This window comes from Lepidochelys olivacea (assembly GCF_965140295.1).
Source record: "Lepidochelys olivacea isolate rLepOli2 genome assembly, chromosome: 10".
Lineage (NCBI taxonomy): Eukaryota > Metazoa > Chordata > Testudines > Cheloniidae > Lepidochelys > Lepidochelys olivacea.
The window spans coordinates 56,871,102-56,889,182 of NC_140420.1; the positions used below are offsets into that span (position 1 = coordinate 56,871,102).

Consider the following 18,081-nt stretch of genomic DNA (forward strand, 5'->3'; position numbering starts at 1 on the left):
CTATCTAGAAGTGCTTGGACTTGTTTGTCAGGCACTCATGAATAAAAGTCACAAATATTCAGTGTGTTTCTTGTAATTGTCATTAAATATTAATGTGCCTGTTCCAAATGAACTTATAAAATGTAGACTCTGCAGACTTAACTTAAATTGCTGGCTATAAATTATGTCCAATATACGCAATGGCCTGCATTACATGCAGCAGTGAATTTATTAGAAATCAGCTGGGCTAAAATTGGGATCAGATCATTCCATGGAGAAGATTAGAATGAAGAGAGAAATATACCGTGGCACAACACTGACAATGGTGAAAAGTGAAGTGAAAAAATCATCTCACTATTACCTTGTGTCTTCTGCTCCTTGTGTCCACCTGTTCTCTATCATTTTATACTTAGACTGTAAGCTCTTTGTGGTAAGTCTTTTTGTTATGCATTTGTACAAGGGCCTAGTGCAATGCGGCCCTGAACCCCAATTGGGTCCCCATTGTACTACTACAATATAAATAATTGATTATTGCCACTTTATGACCCAAAATTATTTAGGTTATTCAAGGTTAGGTAGGATAGCGAGGCTCTCCAGAAGGACCTAAGAAAATTAGGATACTAGTATGGCAGATGAAGTTAAATGCACGTTAATGCATGCATTAGAATCCACTTAAAGCACCCATACACGCAGATGGATTCTGCATTGGTTGTAAGCTCTTAAGGAGATGACATCGGGGTGCTTGAACAATTTTTATAGTGGGGTGCTAAGAGCCAATGAATCAAACTGTAAACCCTGTATATGATGGAAACCACTTCAAGCCTAGGGGGGCAGTGGCACCCCTAGTTCCGGCACCTATGGACGACATAGTTTTAAACAGTTGATATAATGATTTTTTAGTAAACCTGGAATCTTGCTGTAGAAAAGTATTACTTTGGGCAAACCACTTCATAAGATATTTTAAAAATTATCTTTATTCAATTAAGCATAGCATTTGCAAATTTACAATTAGGGATTTGAAATTCCCTAAAATGTAGTTAGTTTGTATACAAATCCATTCAATTTCTAAATATTTGGCTTGATTTGATTCTTGACCTGACCGAGGAAAAATATGTTGACCTCTACTAGTCCTCTAACCACTACTAGACTTCCTCTTTTTCCTCATGAACTTGAGATCCCAAAATTGTTTAACTCCCAGCTAGCTTAGAGGCTACTTCTTGTGTGGTACAAAGAAAGAAAATATCCAGTGAGGCTCTTCAGCCATCAGGATCTCAGTTTAGAGAGAAGGGAAATGGTGCAATGTGTTCTTAGTAAGAAGTCTTGTTTCTAAGAAGCCTTAGAAACAGCTACCTCCCCACCCCCGCCCCAGGTCTGACAGAGCTACCAGGTGCTAGACTGGGTTGCAAGAGTTACATGTTCTCCCAAGCTTTTGAGGAGGAGGGGAGAGTGGGTTGATTTGAGAGAAATAAAAGTTAGTCATCTTGGGCTAAATGGATAGTAAGGATGGCTCGGCTCACTGGCATGGGAAGCATGAAGGAGCCAGTTGTGGCTCTCTGAAGAGTTGAGGCCAGTGGGGTCAAGCAGAAATCACAAAACAGAAGAGGTCTCTGTCTTTGAGTGCAGGTGGTGAGAATTTACTAGATTACTATAAAGATAAAGCTAACATGTTCATTGCTCTTTGAGGTATATTTACCCAAGTGTTTATTCCCATACCCATCCAGTTTTAATATGACCAAATATTATAAAATATTAGGAAATTATAATTTATGAAACATTAGTACATCTTCAGTTTCATGCACAACCAGTTAGATGTGAAATATTTCTGGCTTAAAATACTAGTGTTATTTCCTCTTCTGGGACATTCTCACATAGTTTCAACAACTGCTCTCTAAATCCCGAGATGTGGATCTTGTTTCTTCCTTGTCTAATAGAGGCAATGTTAGAAATTGCACTGGATTTTTAATAGCTTATGGACTGGTGGTTGCAGTGAAATTTTTGATTTGGAGCCAAATTGCTTATACATATTGGAAATATATGAAGGCATGAGAAACTGCTTTTCTGTTCTACAGGCAACCTATGTCAACCTACCAAGGGCATATTTCATAAAATATAAACAAAGGTTAATTATAACATGGCATAAGGGGTGAAAGTCCTCTGAGAGCTCTGATAAAAATCTCTAAGTCTTATTAGTAAACAAAGTTTTCATAAGGAAATAGTTTTAGGTTGAAACAATGGAATCTGCCGTAAAAGCTAGAAAAGTATTCAAATTTCCATAGAATAACTTAAAATCCCCAAATCCTCAAAAGTCTGGAAATGAACAATGAAGGTATACAGCTGCTTAACTCAAGCCACATATTCTCCCCCTATTATTAACCCATGCAAGTTGTACCATTCCACTCAGTCTCCACTTTGCTCCCTTATAATTTACATAAATATATGTAAAGTTAGAAAGATGTGAGTAGGTATTGTAAAATCCGCTTTTCTTATCAAGAGGTCAATTTCCAATTTGCTACAATTCTAACTTGTAATAGTATTACTACTTTTTGGGAGGCAGGGGAGGAATACAAATATGAATTGATTATCTTAAGAATTAGAGCTAAATAAATAGTAGATTTAAGTATACTTAAATAAATCCCCATATACTCAACATATTTCATAGCTCCAAAGCTGACTGTTTTCACTTTTATTCATGTCCCCCTCCTGTGCCTCAGTTTCTCCATCTGTGAAATGGGGTGATCTTGACCTCCTTTATCAACCGATTTGAGATTTGCTGATAAGAGCTAGCTATTATTACTATTATTATTCATAAAAACCTCTTGCTACACAATTAAAATATATTAGTTCAAACCCTTACTCCCCTCATCCTCTAGAGTGCCACAGACATCTATTTTATATCTGAGTGGAGGAATCTGCACTAGTGAGTTAGCAAGACCCACTTGACATCCTCTAGCCACCTGCTGATAGAGTGGGTTTTCAGGAGAACACTGACAGACTTTTACACTAAGGTATCCGTCCAGTTCCCTGTTGTCGTATCATTCTTCATCACTCACTGTTCCCACCTCTGATTTACGCCACCCACTTAAACTTAACATTGCATACCAAGAAAATTTTCAAAATATATGCAGTAGTAAATATAATAGATGGGTTTTTGATAATCTGCTACTTATTAGATAGTTTCACCTTTTTGCATTTTTGTACACATTTTCTTTGGGGCAATTTTGGGATTGCATGAGCATTATGTATATGTGTGCGGCGGCGATGGTGATGGATTATATGGCAGTGGAAACTGGCTGGATCCATAGCTGTTCATTTCCAGACTTTTTCTAAGTCTTTTGTAAAGGATTCCCCCCCGCCACCAAACAATGTATACTGTGTTTTAGGGACTGTTGTCTGGATTCTGTGGATATCCACTTTTAACCCTGTCTGTCTTTTTTAAAAAAGTTTGTTTACAAATCTTCCTTTTCTTTTTAAATGGAAAAGCCAAAAGTTTAAGTTGGCTTGGCGTTTAACAGGATGAGAGCCCTTCTTGACAGAGTTTGTGGCACACCAAAGCGGAGTTCCCCTCCTCTGGCTGTAAGCATAAGAACCTCCATACTGGGTCAGACCAAAGGTCCATCTTCCAATAGTGGCTAATGCCAGGTGCCCTAGAGGGAATGAGCAGAACAAGTAATCATCAAGTGATCCATCCCCAATCACCCGTTCCCCGCTTCTGGCAAACAGAGGCTAGGGACACCATCCCTGTCCATCCTGGCTAATAGTCATTGTTAGACCTATTCTCCATGAACTTAACTAGTTCTTTTTTGAACCCTGCTATAGTCTTGGTCTTTACAACATCGTCTGGCAAGGAGTTCTCCAGGTAGACTGAGAGTTGTGTGAAGCAAGTCTATAGGAGGGTGTCTATGGGGAATGATACATCCGTGAGATATAGCAGCAGTGGATACTGGAAGAGAAGAGAGGGAGGCTTTTATCCACATGGAGAATGTTTAATCTCTTGCATTTCCGTATTCTCCTCTGTGTTCCCCCAGACCCCTTGCAACATGCATCCTATTTGCCTCCCCTGGTTAACCATTATGGTTAAGGAGGGTTTTATTAAAAAACAGATTGCCAAAATCTACCATCAGATACACTTGTATAACTCCTATTGACCTCAGCAGCAGTTGCATGTGCATGTGCAAGAACTCAGTAAATACGTAATTATCTTTCAGTGTACACCATGAATTACACAAGCTGTTCCATGTAGCCAGCCTAAGGTTGTGATAGAAATACTTTTTTTCTGATATTCCAGTATTTGATTTCTCAATATCAGTAATGCATTGCATCTAGATTTGTATTTAATAAATATACATATATTGCAATTGAGCAAATGTGTAAATTCTGGTAGCTGGATTCCAGCACAAAAAAAAATACGCTATAGCTGTGGAAGTTAGTCAGACTGTACTTAACTGTATTATTAGCTAGTAAGCCAATACATCTAAATTATTTTGTTTTATATAAGGAGAAGGGACAAGGTCCTATTACCTTGTGCTAATTATTATTTTCTAAATTCTGCTACATAGGAAACTTTGGACTTCATTTCCTACAAAAGGATTTCTACCTATTTTTTAACTAAAGCCCCAATTTAGCACTGTACTTAAGTATTTGTTTCATTTTAATCATCTGAGTAGTCAATGAGATTTAAATGTAGGCATATGCTTACATATTTTGCTGAGTTAAAACCTAGAAGACTAATTATGTGAAATCACAGTACCTCTTATTATCTAATTTAACCACATCACAGTATTGTCAACACCAGGTATTCAGTAATTGTGAACCAGGCCACAAAAAATGATGAGATTGGCATTAAAGTAATGATTTCAAATAAATAAATTCTGGTATTTTTTTCTTTGCCTTCTGCTATTTAAGATTTCTACAAGGCCAATGTGCTAAGGGTTTTCTGTGCAACCATGAGGGCTAAAATGTTGCATTTAAAAAACAAAACAAAAAAACCCTGAGATTCTCATATAATCACATGACTCCAGAAGCTGAAGTTTTAAGAAAAAACGCAAATATCATGAGACTTGCAGTCAAATCATAAGAGTTGGCATCACTGACTACTCCTCTATTTGAATCCCTCCATTAGCTTCCCATTCACATTTGTAACCCTTCTGCCCATCAGAGTTGGCAGCAACAAGGGCCGGGTTCAATATCTAGGGGATCCATTCCAACAACACAATGCAAACTGGCTCGAGCCCCCACCCAGTGACCTGGGACAAATATATACCACCCCCGCTGGGCGCCTCCAAGAGGCAATACCTCTCGCAAGCACATAGCCTGAGTGTAGCAAAAGCCTTTTAATAACAGAGAGAAACAATGTGGCATTATGTTGGGGAAACACCACCAACAGGATTCATAACACAACCCATGAGCAAAAAAAACCCACCCCAAGCAAATTGGGGCATGCCCTTTTCCCTTTGGTTCTTGAGTCCAGCAACCCCAAATCACCCAAAGTCCCAAAAGTCCAATGCCCCAAAAGTCTCTGTCCCTGGTCAGGGCAGCCCCAGAGTTCGAAAGTTTATCTGCGGAGCTTTACCTCCCAACCTGGGTGGAAATGGGACGGGGGTAAGAGGCACCTTACATGATCTGAAGATGACCGCCCCATAGCAGCGCTCCGCTCCGCCAGCCGCCCCACGAACTCCTTCGCTCAGCTCCACGGCCCACAAGCAGCTCCTGCCATCCACAAACTGCTCTGCGTCAAACTGCTTCACCAGGCGGTCCACAAGGCACTCCAGCCGTCCTGCAAACTGCTCCACAATATATCTTCAGGCTCCCCCCACTACTTAATACAACACTCAGTGATTTCAGCTCGTAGTAGGGGAGCCCCAGTGCTGGTGCACTGTCAGCCCAAAATGAGCTCAGCAGCCTATAACTAGACTTCTAATGAAATCAATATTCTACAGTGGAGAGAGGAGGAAGTGCAATTAGCATGTAAGGCCCTCACCAAGGGGCCCATGCCACCAAGTATTAATACTTGTCCCCAGCCTCTCTCCCTTCACACAGTTTTGGAACCCATGACCCTTGCCTAGCGAGTGCTACTTAGTTGATGGTGAATCCCTCCATCATAACAAAAGGCCACGTACAGTTCCAAGCACAGTTCCCATAATCAGGGTAATAACAATTTATTCTTCCTGCCCCAATAACAGAGACACTGGGGATCCCACAGCAGCCAAAGTGACCATTTGGGCAGCTATGGTCTCATTCTAGGCATGGTGGGTGTGCCTATGCAAATGAGATTGGCCCCTGAAGTTCTTTTCCACAACTTGCCACACCTCACCACCAGATGTCAGGGTGGAGCTCATCCTGACACTGCTTACACATTCAAAACCTTATCCAACTCTGCTCCTCCCTGTTCATCCTCCTTTATTGCCCCCTGCTGCCTCCGCTCTGCCAGCATTCCTTCTCTTGTCCATTTGTATGTCAGTTTTTCCAGCAATAACTTTTGTTTCTTTTTTTCCTCAGAGTCAAGAGCTCCCTCACTTGGTTGGCCTGCTGGTCCCTATATTATTCAGATTTAAGTTCCTCTTAAAAACCTTCTTCTGCTGTGCTGTCTAAGGAGAATCTTATTGAGTTGTTTAAGAAAATAGGGATTTGGTCCCTGTTACAGGGTGAGTTGCCCCTTTAGGAGGGATCAGGCCCAGGGAATAGGACTAATTAGCTGCCTCGCAGTAGGGCCTGGTTGAATTCACATGGCTTCTCAAAAAAGCTGGGCAGTACGTAGGAAGAGGAGGAACAGGAAGTAGCAGGGCACTAGTAGAAGTTGCTTGGGGAGAGTTGCATGAGTCTGGAGAGAGGGAAAAAACCATATTTGGGGTGAATGAGAGAGAACTGAGGAGTCAGTGGGACAGTACTGGCCAGAGCTAGGGAAACATGCCAGGTAGAAGGCTTGTGTGGAGATCCCTAGGTAAAAGGGAAGAACTGGCTCAGCCAACGGCAGGCCAAACCAAAGAGCAAGAGGCTGATTTTGGAATTGTTCAGCAGGGTTAGGACTCTCATCGGAAGGGGTTTGAGGAGTGGAATGCTTCAGGAAGCCGTCTTGTAGAAGCCCTGAGGTGAGGGATGCGACAGAATGGTAATAAGTGTGAAGAATGTCTAGTGGTGTGGAGGCTCTGGAACAGAGGCTCAGGAATTACAGAACTGGGTTTGTTCAATCCCAGGTAGATGGAAAATGGGCCCTGGAATAAGGGTAGAGTAAGTCAGAACAGGCTGGTTGTAGACTCTTGGGTGGGTGACCTGGAGATGGCATCCCTGGAGTAGGGATGGAAAACTACTGCCTTTGCATCTGTTGTACTTTGCAGGTTGGTGATTTAGAGGAATTGGAATTGTACTAAAAAATAACCCCCAGACTTAGGGCCTGAGCTGGACTTGAAGAAGAACATCATTCTTCTCTCATGTGTGGTAATTGACCATCTGTCTGATCTGTGGGAGAAAAGATGGGCAACTTGGTTGACCCCACGGACAGCAAGGAGGAAGCTGAAGCAGGATTCACCTGTATTGCCATGGTTGACTGCTCAAGGGTGCCCTGCTGGGAGCGAGCCGTGTGATATTCCTCAACTATTATATTGCCATGATTCCTTAAGGACATTTTTTACAGTAAAATTTAATCCTGGAATGACTGATTTTTGCACTTAGCACCTGACAGGAGGTTTTCGGCACATTGGAGGTTCAGGGGTTGAAATCCTGGCTCCAAAGGGAGTTTTGCCATTGATTTCATAGGGCCTAGGACAGAGATCTCAAACTCAAATCACCACGAGGGCCACATGAGGGCTAGTACATTGGCCCGAGGGCCGCAACACTGAAACCTTTTCATACAACGATACAAAAGCATAGTCAAAAATGAAAAAAATGAAGAGTAATATAGTATGCTATTAAAAGTCAATGTATTAACTTTTTAAAAACTGTAATGAGAAGAAGAATTTTAATAAAATAGAAACACTTAGTAATGCAGCTCACTCAGACCACTAAACACTCATGTACTTTTAGAATTACTTTGGTTAAAGCCCCCTCCCTCTGCACCAGGCCCCACCCCCAATCCACCCCTTCCATGAGGCCCCGCCCCTGCCCCACCTATTCCCACCCCTTACCTGTCCCCATTCCAACCCCTTCCCCAAATCCCTGCCCCAGCCCTGCCTCTTTTCCGCCTCCTCCCCTGAGCATGCCACATCCCTGCTCCTCCCCCCTCCCTCCTGGAAAGTCCTAAGTGCTGCCAAACAGTTGTTTGGCTGTAGGAAGCGCTGTGAGGCAGGTGGAGGAGCAGGGATGTGGTGTACTCGAAGGGGTAAGGGGAGCTTGGCTACCGGTGGAGTCGGCGCCTGTGACGGACCACAGGAAATAAGAAATAACTCTGCAGGCCACGTATTTGAGACCCCTGGTTGAGGATTTCACTGAAGGACTCTTGTCCAGACTATAAACTCTCTGGGGTGGTGGTTGTTTTTTTTTTCCTTTTTGTTTTTTTCCCCCTTTTTCCTCCCACCCCCACCATTTGTATAGTGCCCAGCACAATGAGTCCGTGATCCCTTGTTGGGGATTTCAGGTACTATTGTAATGTCAATAATAGTTGCATGTGACCCATTTCTAGATGCTTTGGTTTCATAATGTTTTTGAGAATAATATATAAAGTAATAAAGCACACACAATCTATCATATTACATTTTCTTCCATAACATATGCTAAGATTGTACACATTAATAACAATGCTTTAAAGTTTACATTTTACTAGGAAAATAAGAGAACAAAATATTATATATGTGCAACTTTTGGGAGTTAAAATTATAAGAGAAACTAAATCTTGAACTCTCTTTATCTTTTTTGAATGCTTTATTTCACATTTTTAACATACTATTAGGATGAGTATATGTTCTTTTCATTCCTCTGGTTTTCTCAAGAGAAAAATCTAGAGATGTGCAGCTTACAAGCTCTGTAGCCTTCATGAATGGAACTTGTCCATAGAGCTGGCCAAGAAACATTTTGCAAAATAATTCCAGGTTTTGAAATTGTTTAACATGAAACAAAAATGAGACCTTTAGAAAACTTGTGTTTTTTAAATACTGCCCCTTCCACCCAAATAGCCAGTAACCTTGTTGGGGTACTGGCTCCAAATTGGGCTGAGCAGGGAGTTGAACCTGGTTTTCCCACATCCCAGACAAGCACTGTAAACACTAGGTTATTGGCTATTCTGTCACTCTGTTTCCCTCCCTCCAGAAATTCAACCCTGGACCTGATGAAACTATTGTCCATAATATTTCTTTAAAAATTTTCTATCAGCTGTATGTGTCAATTCCTGACACTGCAGTTCTTTGGTTTATGTGCTCAGCATGCATTGTCAGAGGAGCTTGTAAACTTCTCTGAAGCTAATGAATTTATGGAGCTACTGTACAAAAGTGCTGTAAATTCCTGTGTCTGGAGCTAGGCAGCTGGCTGCACCTTTACAAGACCCAATACCCCTTGCTCTAAAGTGATTAATCCTCCTAATCTTACCCTCTCTTCCAGCTTCAACAGCTGAGCTTGTAAATTTCCCTAACATACAGGGTTAATTAACTGCCTGTATACTTCATCAGTCTTCATGTGCAGTTAAGAACTTGAATGTATTAAGGTCAAGAAAGTGTGTGTTGGGATTACTGACCCTTTAAGGGGAAATGGAGCTGGCCCCACATGTGACTAATTAGCTGCATCCCAGCTGAGGCTGTGGGGCTAAGGGTCAGCTGATAGCCTGAAGAGGACCTGGTTTTTATAAAAGCAAGAGCTCAGCTGGTCTAGAGAACTGTCAGAAGCCTTCTCCAATAGGGGGGAAAACCTAGCTATTAGGTGACTCCCAGGTAGAGGGCCTGGAACATAAGAATTGAAGGAGAAGATAGGTGCCTGCAGGAAGTTCCTGAGTCAGGGCAGAGATCCGGAGGGACTGAGACAGGGGAGGACCATATCTCTGAGCACCGTAGACAAGGTGGAGCAGAGGAACTACTTTAGCTAGATTTGTTGTCCATGTATTTGGTTTAACCAATGAATTAAGGCAAGTGCCCGAAACAGACTTGGCTTTGGTGTTGATTCTTTCCTTGACTGATAAAAGAGCCCACCAACCTACACAAAACCTAGTGTTAAGCTCTTAAATAAGTAACCTGATTCTTCTGAAGTGCTGAGCATCCAGCAGCTCCTATTTAAATCAACAGAGTTGCACCTGCTTAAGCTGGGATTGAGTTTGGTCCTGAGATCTAGTTCATGATTCTATTTCAACCAGGTTAGATTAATTTAATCTTTTGCTCTCCTAGATAGTTCCCTTCATCAATTTCAGCTTTTGTAGATATCTGCTGCTAGTTATACTTAAGATGAAGACTTCCCACAATATCAGTCCTGTATATTAACAGTTTGCCTGACTGCATATTTCATAATGTTGGGGTATGTTTGTGGCTTTTTTCTCTGTTGCTATAGAGAGAGACTTTCGTTTGTTAATCTTGGGCACATTTTTAGTCTTCTCTTGGGCACAGATCAAGTCTCATGATTATACTTGGGTGGGTTCAAATACAGCTGAAGGCTATATGGGATTTGTCCTCTAGCTTAAGAGCTGTCACACACATATACACACACACACACACACAGAGTTTCAATTAAGAGATACTGGTGACATGGTCCTAATGACTCCTGCCACAAAAAAATACAGCTTTCTACTACAGAGTAGAGGGTGGTGTGGAACAGTGTCAGTCTTACCGGAATGAGGTTGGGAGAGGCGTGTGAATTACAAATAAGTAATGCAAATAACCCTAAATGAATGCTGATAAATCCTTTGCTATTCAGCTTCATTATGTATTCTGATTATGGCACATTTCAGAAAAACTGTTTTAGGAGTGGTCTCTAGCTCCAAATAAGGTAGTCATGCCTTTGTAATTAACTACAGTGACTTTTATTGGGTAAGACGAATACAAATGATTAAATAAAACACAAATGAGTTGAGTTAGTACAGTTCCTGTTTACAAACTCTAATCAGCACCTCTTTGTTGTTCAGTTTGGTATCCACCCCAGCTCCAGAGGCAGCTGATGTCCTTGAACTTTGCCATACGCTGTCACAGCTCTTGAAGGTCACAGCATCATTAACGTTCCAGACCCCACAAACATGTTTTATAAAATTTTAAAATATTTTATAGGGACTTTTTTTTATCTCCGAACCTATAAAATCAGGTGCCTTAGTTACCATGAGTCCCACTATACCAGGCATAGAGGGATTTATTAAATCCCTGTACACTTTAGGGATAGAAGACCCTTTTCAGATTATTTTAGAGGTGTTTACACCCACATATTTAAAGTCCAAAATCTGAGTCTTTCTGGGACCAGTGTGTGATGGGCTCTGTTGGGTGCCTGAGCATCTCCCCTTTTCTATGTTGCAAAACCCCTGTTTTACCTCTCACAAGGGCTACAAGAGACCAGACTTTAAACTTGTGAATTTTTAATATGTTGAATCGTTCCCTGATTGTGCACTTGTAATTTTTTTGAGTGGTTACATAAAACATCCGTTCTGTAACTCAGACTGACACCTGTAGTACCACATCCCTGAGCAATTCTCATCCAAGCTGTGGCTCAGATTTCCAAAAGAGTTTAAGGGTATTAATGGACAAATCCTATTAAACTGGGTGTCTAACTCTCAGGCTTTGAAAATCCTACCCTTATTATTATTTAGTAATAATAAACTGTGTTCAGTATGCACTTCCCCTGCACTCTGCCCACTGCTCCATCTTTGCTGAGGCTAATTTGAACAGTCTAAATCTTTGAGCAGCTTTGAGCAGCCACTTGCTTTCCCCCAAATATGGAATTGCCAACAACATTTCTCTAAGCTCGATGCCCGGGATAAACAATTGTCAGTTGTTGTTTGCTGTGACAGATCTAAGATCTAATATCTCACAACCCAGCAGTTAGAATTGGGAGACTTATACCACTGGAAGGCTAGATTTTCCTCTGTCTTTCCTTGAACTTGCTTCTGGCCCAGGAAATTCATGACATTTTGGAGTTTAAATTAGGGATATTTTTATATGTAGAAAAGTTATTTTACGAGGGTTGGGGGGGATTTTAGAAAATCTCTGACCTTTGGTTTTAAGAAGCTGCTGTTTGTCTGTATTGCAGCTTTTGTTTCAGAAGAATGATAGATTTTTTTCATGAGTAAAAGAAGAGGACAAGCTCTTTGGTGCATTTACAATTAGACTGGATAATACTAGTTAATATACAGTAGGAAACAATCCTTCTCTGCAGGAAGATGGACTAAATGGCCTAATTGATGTCTTCCATTTGTCAAATCTGTAGACAGATTGATTTAGGTTAGTGGAGAAAGGTACTATGTTCACCATGTGTTTCACATTCTCCCCGACACATATGCAGGGGAGGAAATAAATGTTATAAGAACTCTAGATAATTTTAACTGCAAACAAAAGGTCATAGTGATAAAGAAAAGGAGCGCTCCCACTATCTCTTGTCAGGTTCTTCCTTCAGGCAAATACATATTACACAAGGGACAACTGAAGTCTTGAAGGGTGAGTAACAGAGGCATAGTTAGAGCATAGGATTTGGAGCCAGGGACCTCTGATTACATAGGTCGTCTTAGGCTATGTCTACAAAGCCCTGCATTTAGAACTGGGGGCAGGTGTGGGGGGGTGAATACATGCTAGTGTGTTGTATTGTAAGTTCTCCGTGTGGATGCTGTGGATGTGAACTAAAAGGTACATAGTTTGAATTAACGTAGTTCAGTTTAAAGAGGTTTATGTAGTCCAAACTGCAGTGGTATGTATATGAGCCCTCAGACTCCAACTCCTTTGCAGCCTTGGGCAAATCAAAATCTCTGTTTTCCCAGTCTGCAAACTGGGAATTATGCCCACTCAGTTAACCTGATAGGACTGATGTGAGGATTTAGTTAATGTTTGTAAAGTGCTTTGAAGATGAAATGTGCTATGTAAATGCTGTCAGATCTGCTATCTAAACTTCCCCTTTTCCCAGAATTTCCCCAACCTGTGTGCATAAGTCATTAATGAATATACCAGAGTATAAGACATGCTAGACTTTTTTGTTTTATTACCTTCTGATTTAAATACCTAGATTAAAGCCGGCAGTGCTATCTCAGCAGTAAAACTAGACATTAAGATGGGTGAAACTACTTTTCTGCTGCCTTTAGTCAGTCAAAGTTTAATTTTATCTGAAACAATTCTTGCTATATTGAGGTCTGACAGACAGGAGGGTCTTTCTCTGGCAGGTCAACACTTGTCATGTTTATGTCTGTTTCTCTTTCTACGGAACAAAATGCTTCATTTTTAAGTGATTGTTTGAGCTTGTTTGCAAACCGATAGATACTAATCGTTGCCTGGATGAATGCCTGTGGCTTTGCAAAAAGTTGCAGTGAATCACCATAAAAATGACAACTGAGCAATCAATTTGATTGCTGATCAATTTGAAGTTTCTGGTGAGAATGAACGTTTACTTCCATGACAAGTAAATTTCACAGCAAACTAGGGCTGAGTGCAAGAAAGATGATGGATGATTATCTTAATCTAACATGGGGCAGTTTTATATTTACGATAGTGCTGTGTTAACCCAGTGTTCAAAAATAGTGAGTATTCAGTGAAGAAACTGCAAATTGATGAATAACTCAGAAGTTTAGTCATATTATGAGCCAGTGCTCTTCTGTTATTGGAAATAGATGCAAATATAACTGCCAGAAACCAGTACCTTGTTGCATATTGTTCATAATTTTGACATTATGTAGTTATTTGGTTGTACAGGCAATTGGATTTAACAGACTGATGCCAAATGGGCTACCCATGGAAAAAGAAATATTAAATAGAGAGACATCTGCTCCTATTTTCTAAGTAACATTGCAGAAACTGAGAACACATCACATTAATACAGATGCTTTTTATTATTTGCTAGTTACAATTAAATGCAGGGTTGTTTTTTTTAATGTGGTTGGTGATGAAAGAGTGAGAGGAACCTCGGAGGGGGGGAAATGTTTCCGATTATGTAGACCACAGCTGACAGTTACATAGTCCACCACAAACCCTGTTCTGGCTTGGGTTATTTTGTAATAGTGTATTCAAGCCATATTTGCAAACCACATTCCACTAAAGCCTTCCCATGTTTATAGCTAGTTGTTCAGTAATGTGCTCTGACTGGCTGAGAGGGTTTGCAGTTCAATCAGACTTTGACTGGAGGCAAATATTTAGTTGTTAATCTCTCCCCTACTACATAATGATGCATGGAACAAAACCATTAATGGCAGTTATGTTATTAAGAGGCCATCCTTTGAAAAGAAAATGTGACCTAGAGAGAGATCTGTATGTCTATCTTTTAAAAGCTCATCCTTGAGATGGCTGCATATTTGTACATGAAGGAGTAACAAATTATTCACGACTATTCCATCTTTCACATTCCAAGTGAAATGTTCCTTGGAGTGTGTGGTTCTTGTATTCATGTTCAGTGGATAGACTAGTGAACAAATGTATTGACAGGAACATTACCTGAAACAGCAAGTTTCAGCAAACATTACAAGATATTTGTGTAAAAAAGACTTCTGAATATCCATAATCATGAGTATTTGCCTTGGAAACTTGATTAGAAGACCAAAGCCTCATTCATTAAGAGCAAATAAACTTGTCATGAACTATGTCTAATCAAAATGCCTTAACTCTTGAATTTCAAATATGAAATACTCAACCCAGTACTAAAAGGTCTCAGTCGTGACCCTGGGCCATACAGAGGAATTAGGAAACCCATTACTGCCCTGTGCAGGCTATCCTCCTTGCTAGACACTGCACATGAGGAAGAACAGGCATGGGTTGGCTGCTGCTCCTCATGTCATGCAGGTGAGTGGGGAATAAGCTGTGCAGCTGAGGGAAGTAAGCTGCTCCTGTTAAAGCTGCATCATCTTATTTCTCTCTCTGAACAATGCGGAAGTAGATTAATAATCCAGTTCCTGACCTGCTTCTGAAGTTGTAAGGTTACAATCCAGCCCATAGCAGAGTGCATTAATAGAAAAAGAAGAGGATGCAGTGCACTTTTTCAATAATGCAGCTTTCTTGTCCTCTTTGGTTTTGCTGCTTCTGTAAAAAGTTCAGTCTGAAATGTCATGTAAACCTCAATCTACCACTTGCAATCACTATTGTTCAGTCACAAGCAGGGGAGAAACAAGCAGAGACATCTTAGTCTCTGTCACAGAGAACAAAAATGTAACTCTGATCTTGTATGTTGTCTTTCAGTCACTGTGTGGTAAGTGACTTGAGGTTTTTTATTTAACTAATTTCCCCTCCCATCTGACTTTGCTGTTGATGTGGAGGGAAAAAAATAGTTTTCCATCTACATGCTTCTGAACTTTGCACTGAGCAGCATTTTCCACCGTGGAGGCCAAAGGGAAATCCAGCCCTGTCCAGAAAGTCCAAAAACAACTTTTAGTCTGAAGGGTTGATGGTTCTAGGAGGGATGCTACCTCCTTTGCTAGCAGAGTGAAGCAAATGTCTGACATAGCGTCTGAATAAATACAAATTAATCAGCTCCCAGTCAGTTTGGTTTTAATTTCCATGAGGATGGAATTAATAGCTTTTAAAAGGAAAGTAGAGCTTTCCTTTATATTGCAGTGCAATTTCTAGTTACCCTAATTCTGTCCATCTGTGTCCTCAGGTTCCCCAGAGGATAGAAGAACAAAGTTCTGAAGACAGCAGTGCAGGAATCCCAGGCATATGGGGCAGTTGGGGCCCCTGGTCTGCTTGCTCTCGAAGTTGCAGTGGTGGGGTGATGGAGCAAACCCGGCCCTGCCTCCCAAGCTATTACCACAACAGGGGCTATTCTAGGCCAGGGCAACAGTACCCAGCCTTGGAAAGAACTCTCGCACCCCAGCATTCCCGCCGTCATGAAGATCCATTGACCCCTTATTCCGGCCATGTCATCTCTGCCATCCGTACGTCCGTGCCACTTCACAGAAACGAGGAGCAGCTTCAGAGCGGTCTTTGGGTTTCAGTTTCCTCTACAGGCCACAATGACAGCCATCTGAACAGAGGAACGTTGAGAGGCAGCCGGCATTCTCAAAGGCACAGAACCAAGCCAGAGAGGAGGTACTGTTCCTGCACGTGTAATTGAGTCCATAGTTTGGTGCAAATGGTGTGTTTGAAGAATGTGTCTCTTCATGCCAGATTTTAAATTAATTGATGGGAAAATCTCAGAATAGCATGGGTCTGTAATATCCACAATATAGTTTTGGAGGGCTGTCTCAAGAAATAGCTTGTGATACTCTGTGTATTATACTTCAATATCTGCTGTTTATGTTCTAAAACCAAAAATTAGTGTGATAATTTTGCCTACAGGCAAAATAAAACTGCAAGCTATTTTAATATCTCAGCTTAAAATATAATTTTGTGATGTAGTAATTTCTCCCCATGATCCATTACCCTTTGACAACCTCATAGTAAATTTAGTAAAGGATAACTGTGCCATGCCCCTCAGGTACCAATCTCATCAACCCATTCTAATTAGAACTGGTTTGAAATTTTTCTTCAAAACTACTTGTGATGAAAAGTGGCTTTTTAACCAAATTTTGCGTTCTGATCAAAATTTCCTGTCTTTCAGTAAAAAAGGACTTTTCGGTTTTCTGGTTTGTTGTTTTTGTTTTGTCGTCCCTCCCCTTTTTCATATCCCTTTTGTTTTTTCTATAGGAAAAACAATTTTTTTTCCAAGTAAATGAAACCTTTAAAAAAAAAAAAAAGGAAAATGCTTACCTTGACCAGCCCTGATTTTAATATCCACTGAAGTCAGTGTATATCATTTTAACGATTCAATCTCTAACAGCTCCACTCTTCTGATTTAATATTAACTCTATGTTCCTATCACTCCCCAAAGACAGACCTTCATTAGTTCATGCCAGAATCTCAAGGCTTAAAATATAGTTGAGAATGCACTTACCATCAAGCAACCTGCGGCCATGCCCACCTTTGAGGCCTCATTTCTTGGGTAGTTCCTGTGACCCTGTGCTTCCTTGTCAAAGTTTATCTTTCTATGCTCTGTTTTTTGCTCCTTCAATTTCAATTGGCTGGCTGGTTGAGAACCCTTGCGCTTACTCTGAGATAATCCCAGCAATACACCCATGATTTTCCATTTCTGAGGAAAAGGGGCTGACTTGACAGCTTGCAGGAAACTCTCTGGTCAAACAGCAGCAGCATCAAAGGTGGGAAATTACCTGTTCCCCTTCTGTTTGTCTCAGTGAGGTATGCACGCCAAAGCTTACTTGGAACCAGACTAGGTTCAGATTCTGACATTTTGGGCAATTTCACTTTATTCTTGTTTCTCCAAAAATACAGAAATAAAAGGCAAAAAATATATGAATGTCCCTGAATCAGCAATGCAAAGCCATTCTAAAGCTGTCAGTCTGATTCAGCTTGTGGGGGACCTTTCCTGTCTAGGTGGAATCCTCTGGTGAGCTCCAGATTCTGTAGCATTTCCGCTGTCAGGCTACTGGCCTTGTCTTGTTTCTCTCCACTCTAGCTGTCCCTAGCTGTGATAGCAGTTCCTTGGGGCCGTTGGTGGTTGGCGCAGCTTAGAGCAGCCTCTGCAGCTGGAAAAGGAGATGAACAGAACATTTAGGAGAGGAGAATGGGTAGAACTCAGTACTGAGCATTGTGCAGAAGTCAGGATACACTACAGCTGCCTCATAATATGGAACCTTAAAATGAGGATTTAGCCTAATTCAGCTTTGCTTTCCTGTATGATGGAAGTCCTGTTGGTTTATGTTGGGGATTTTTTTTTTACACTTCTCTAGGTATGTGCAAATCTGTGTACAGATGTATAGCAGTTTTTCCAAGGCTGAAGTCTTGAAAAGAGAGTGATTGATAGTGAGGTGTTTAAATCTTATTTATATAACAAATTATTTCCTCCTTGTGTAAAATGGTCACTTGCGGCTTTAGAGCCTATTATGTTGTGTAATTTTGAAATGTTTTGCCGGTGACTGTAAAGACACTCGGAAATTTTTTTTTAATTTAAAATGAAATGGATTAGTATGGCAGACCTAATATGTTTTCTTAATTTTGTAAAATCCAGAGGTCAAATGTTTGTTGTGAGGGAGGG

General features: G+C 40.8%; 1 protein-coding gene across 1 annotated transcript in view; it reads left to right on the top strand.

Moving 5' to 3' along the window:
- LOC311527906 (thrombospondin type-1 domain-containing protein 4-like) overlaps positions 1-18,081 on the top strand; it is a 336,872-nt gene that overhangs the window by 50,064 nt on the left and 268,727 nt on the right. The window contains exon 4 of the mRNA XM_084642345.1: positions 15,649-16,079. Within this exon, the coding sequence (XP_084498471.1) occupies positions 15,649-16,079 (431 nt within the window). The remainder of the gene's footprint in view (positions 1-15,648; positions 16,080-18,081) is intronic.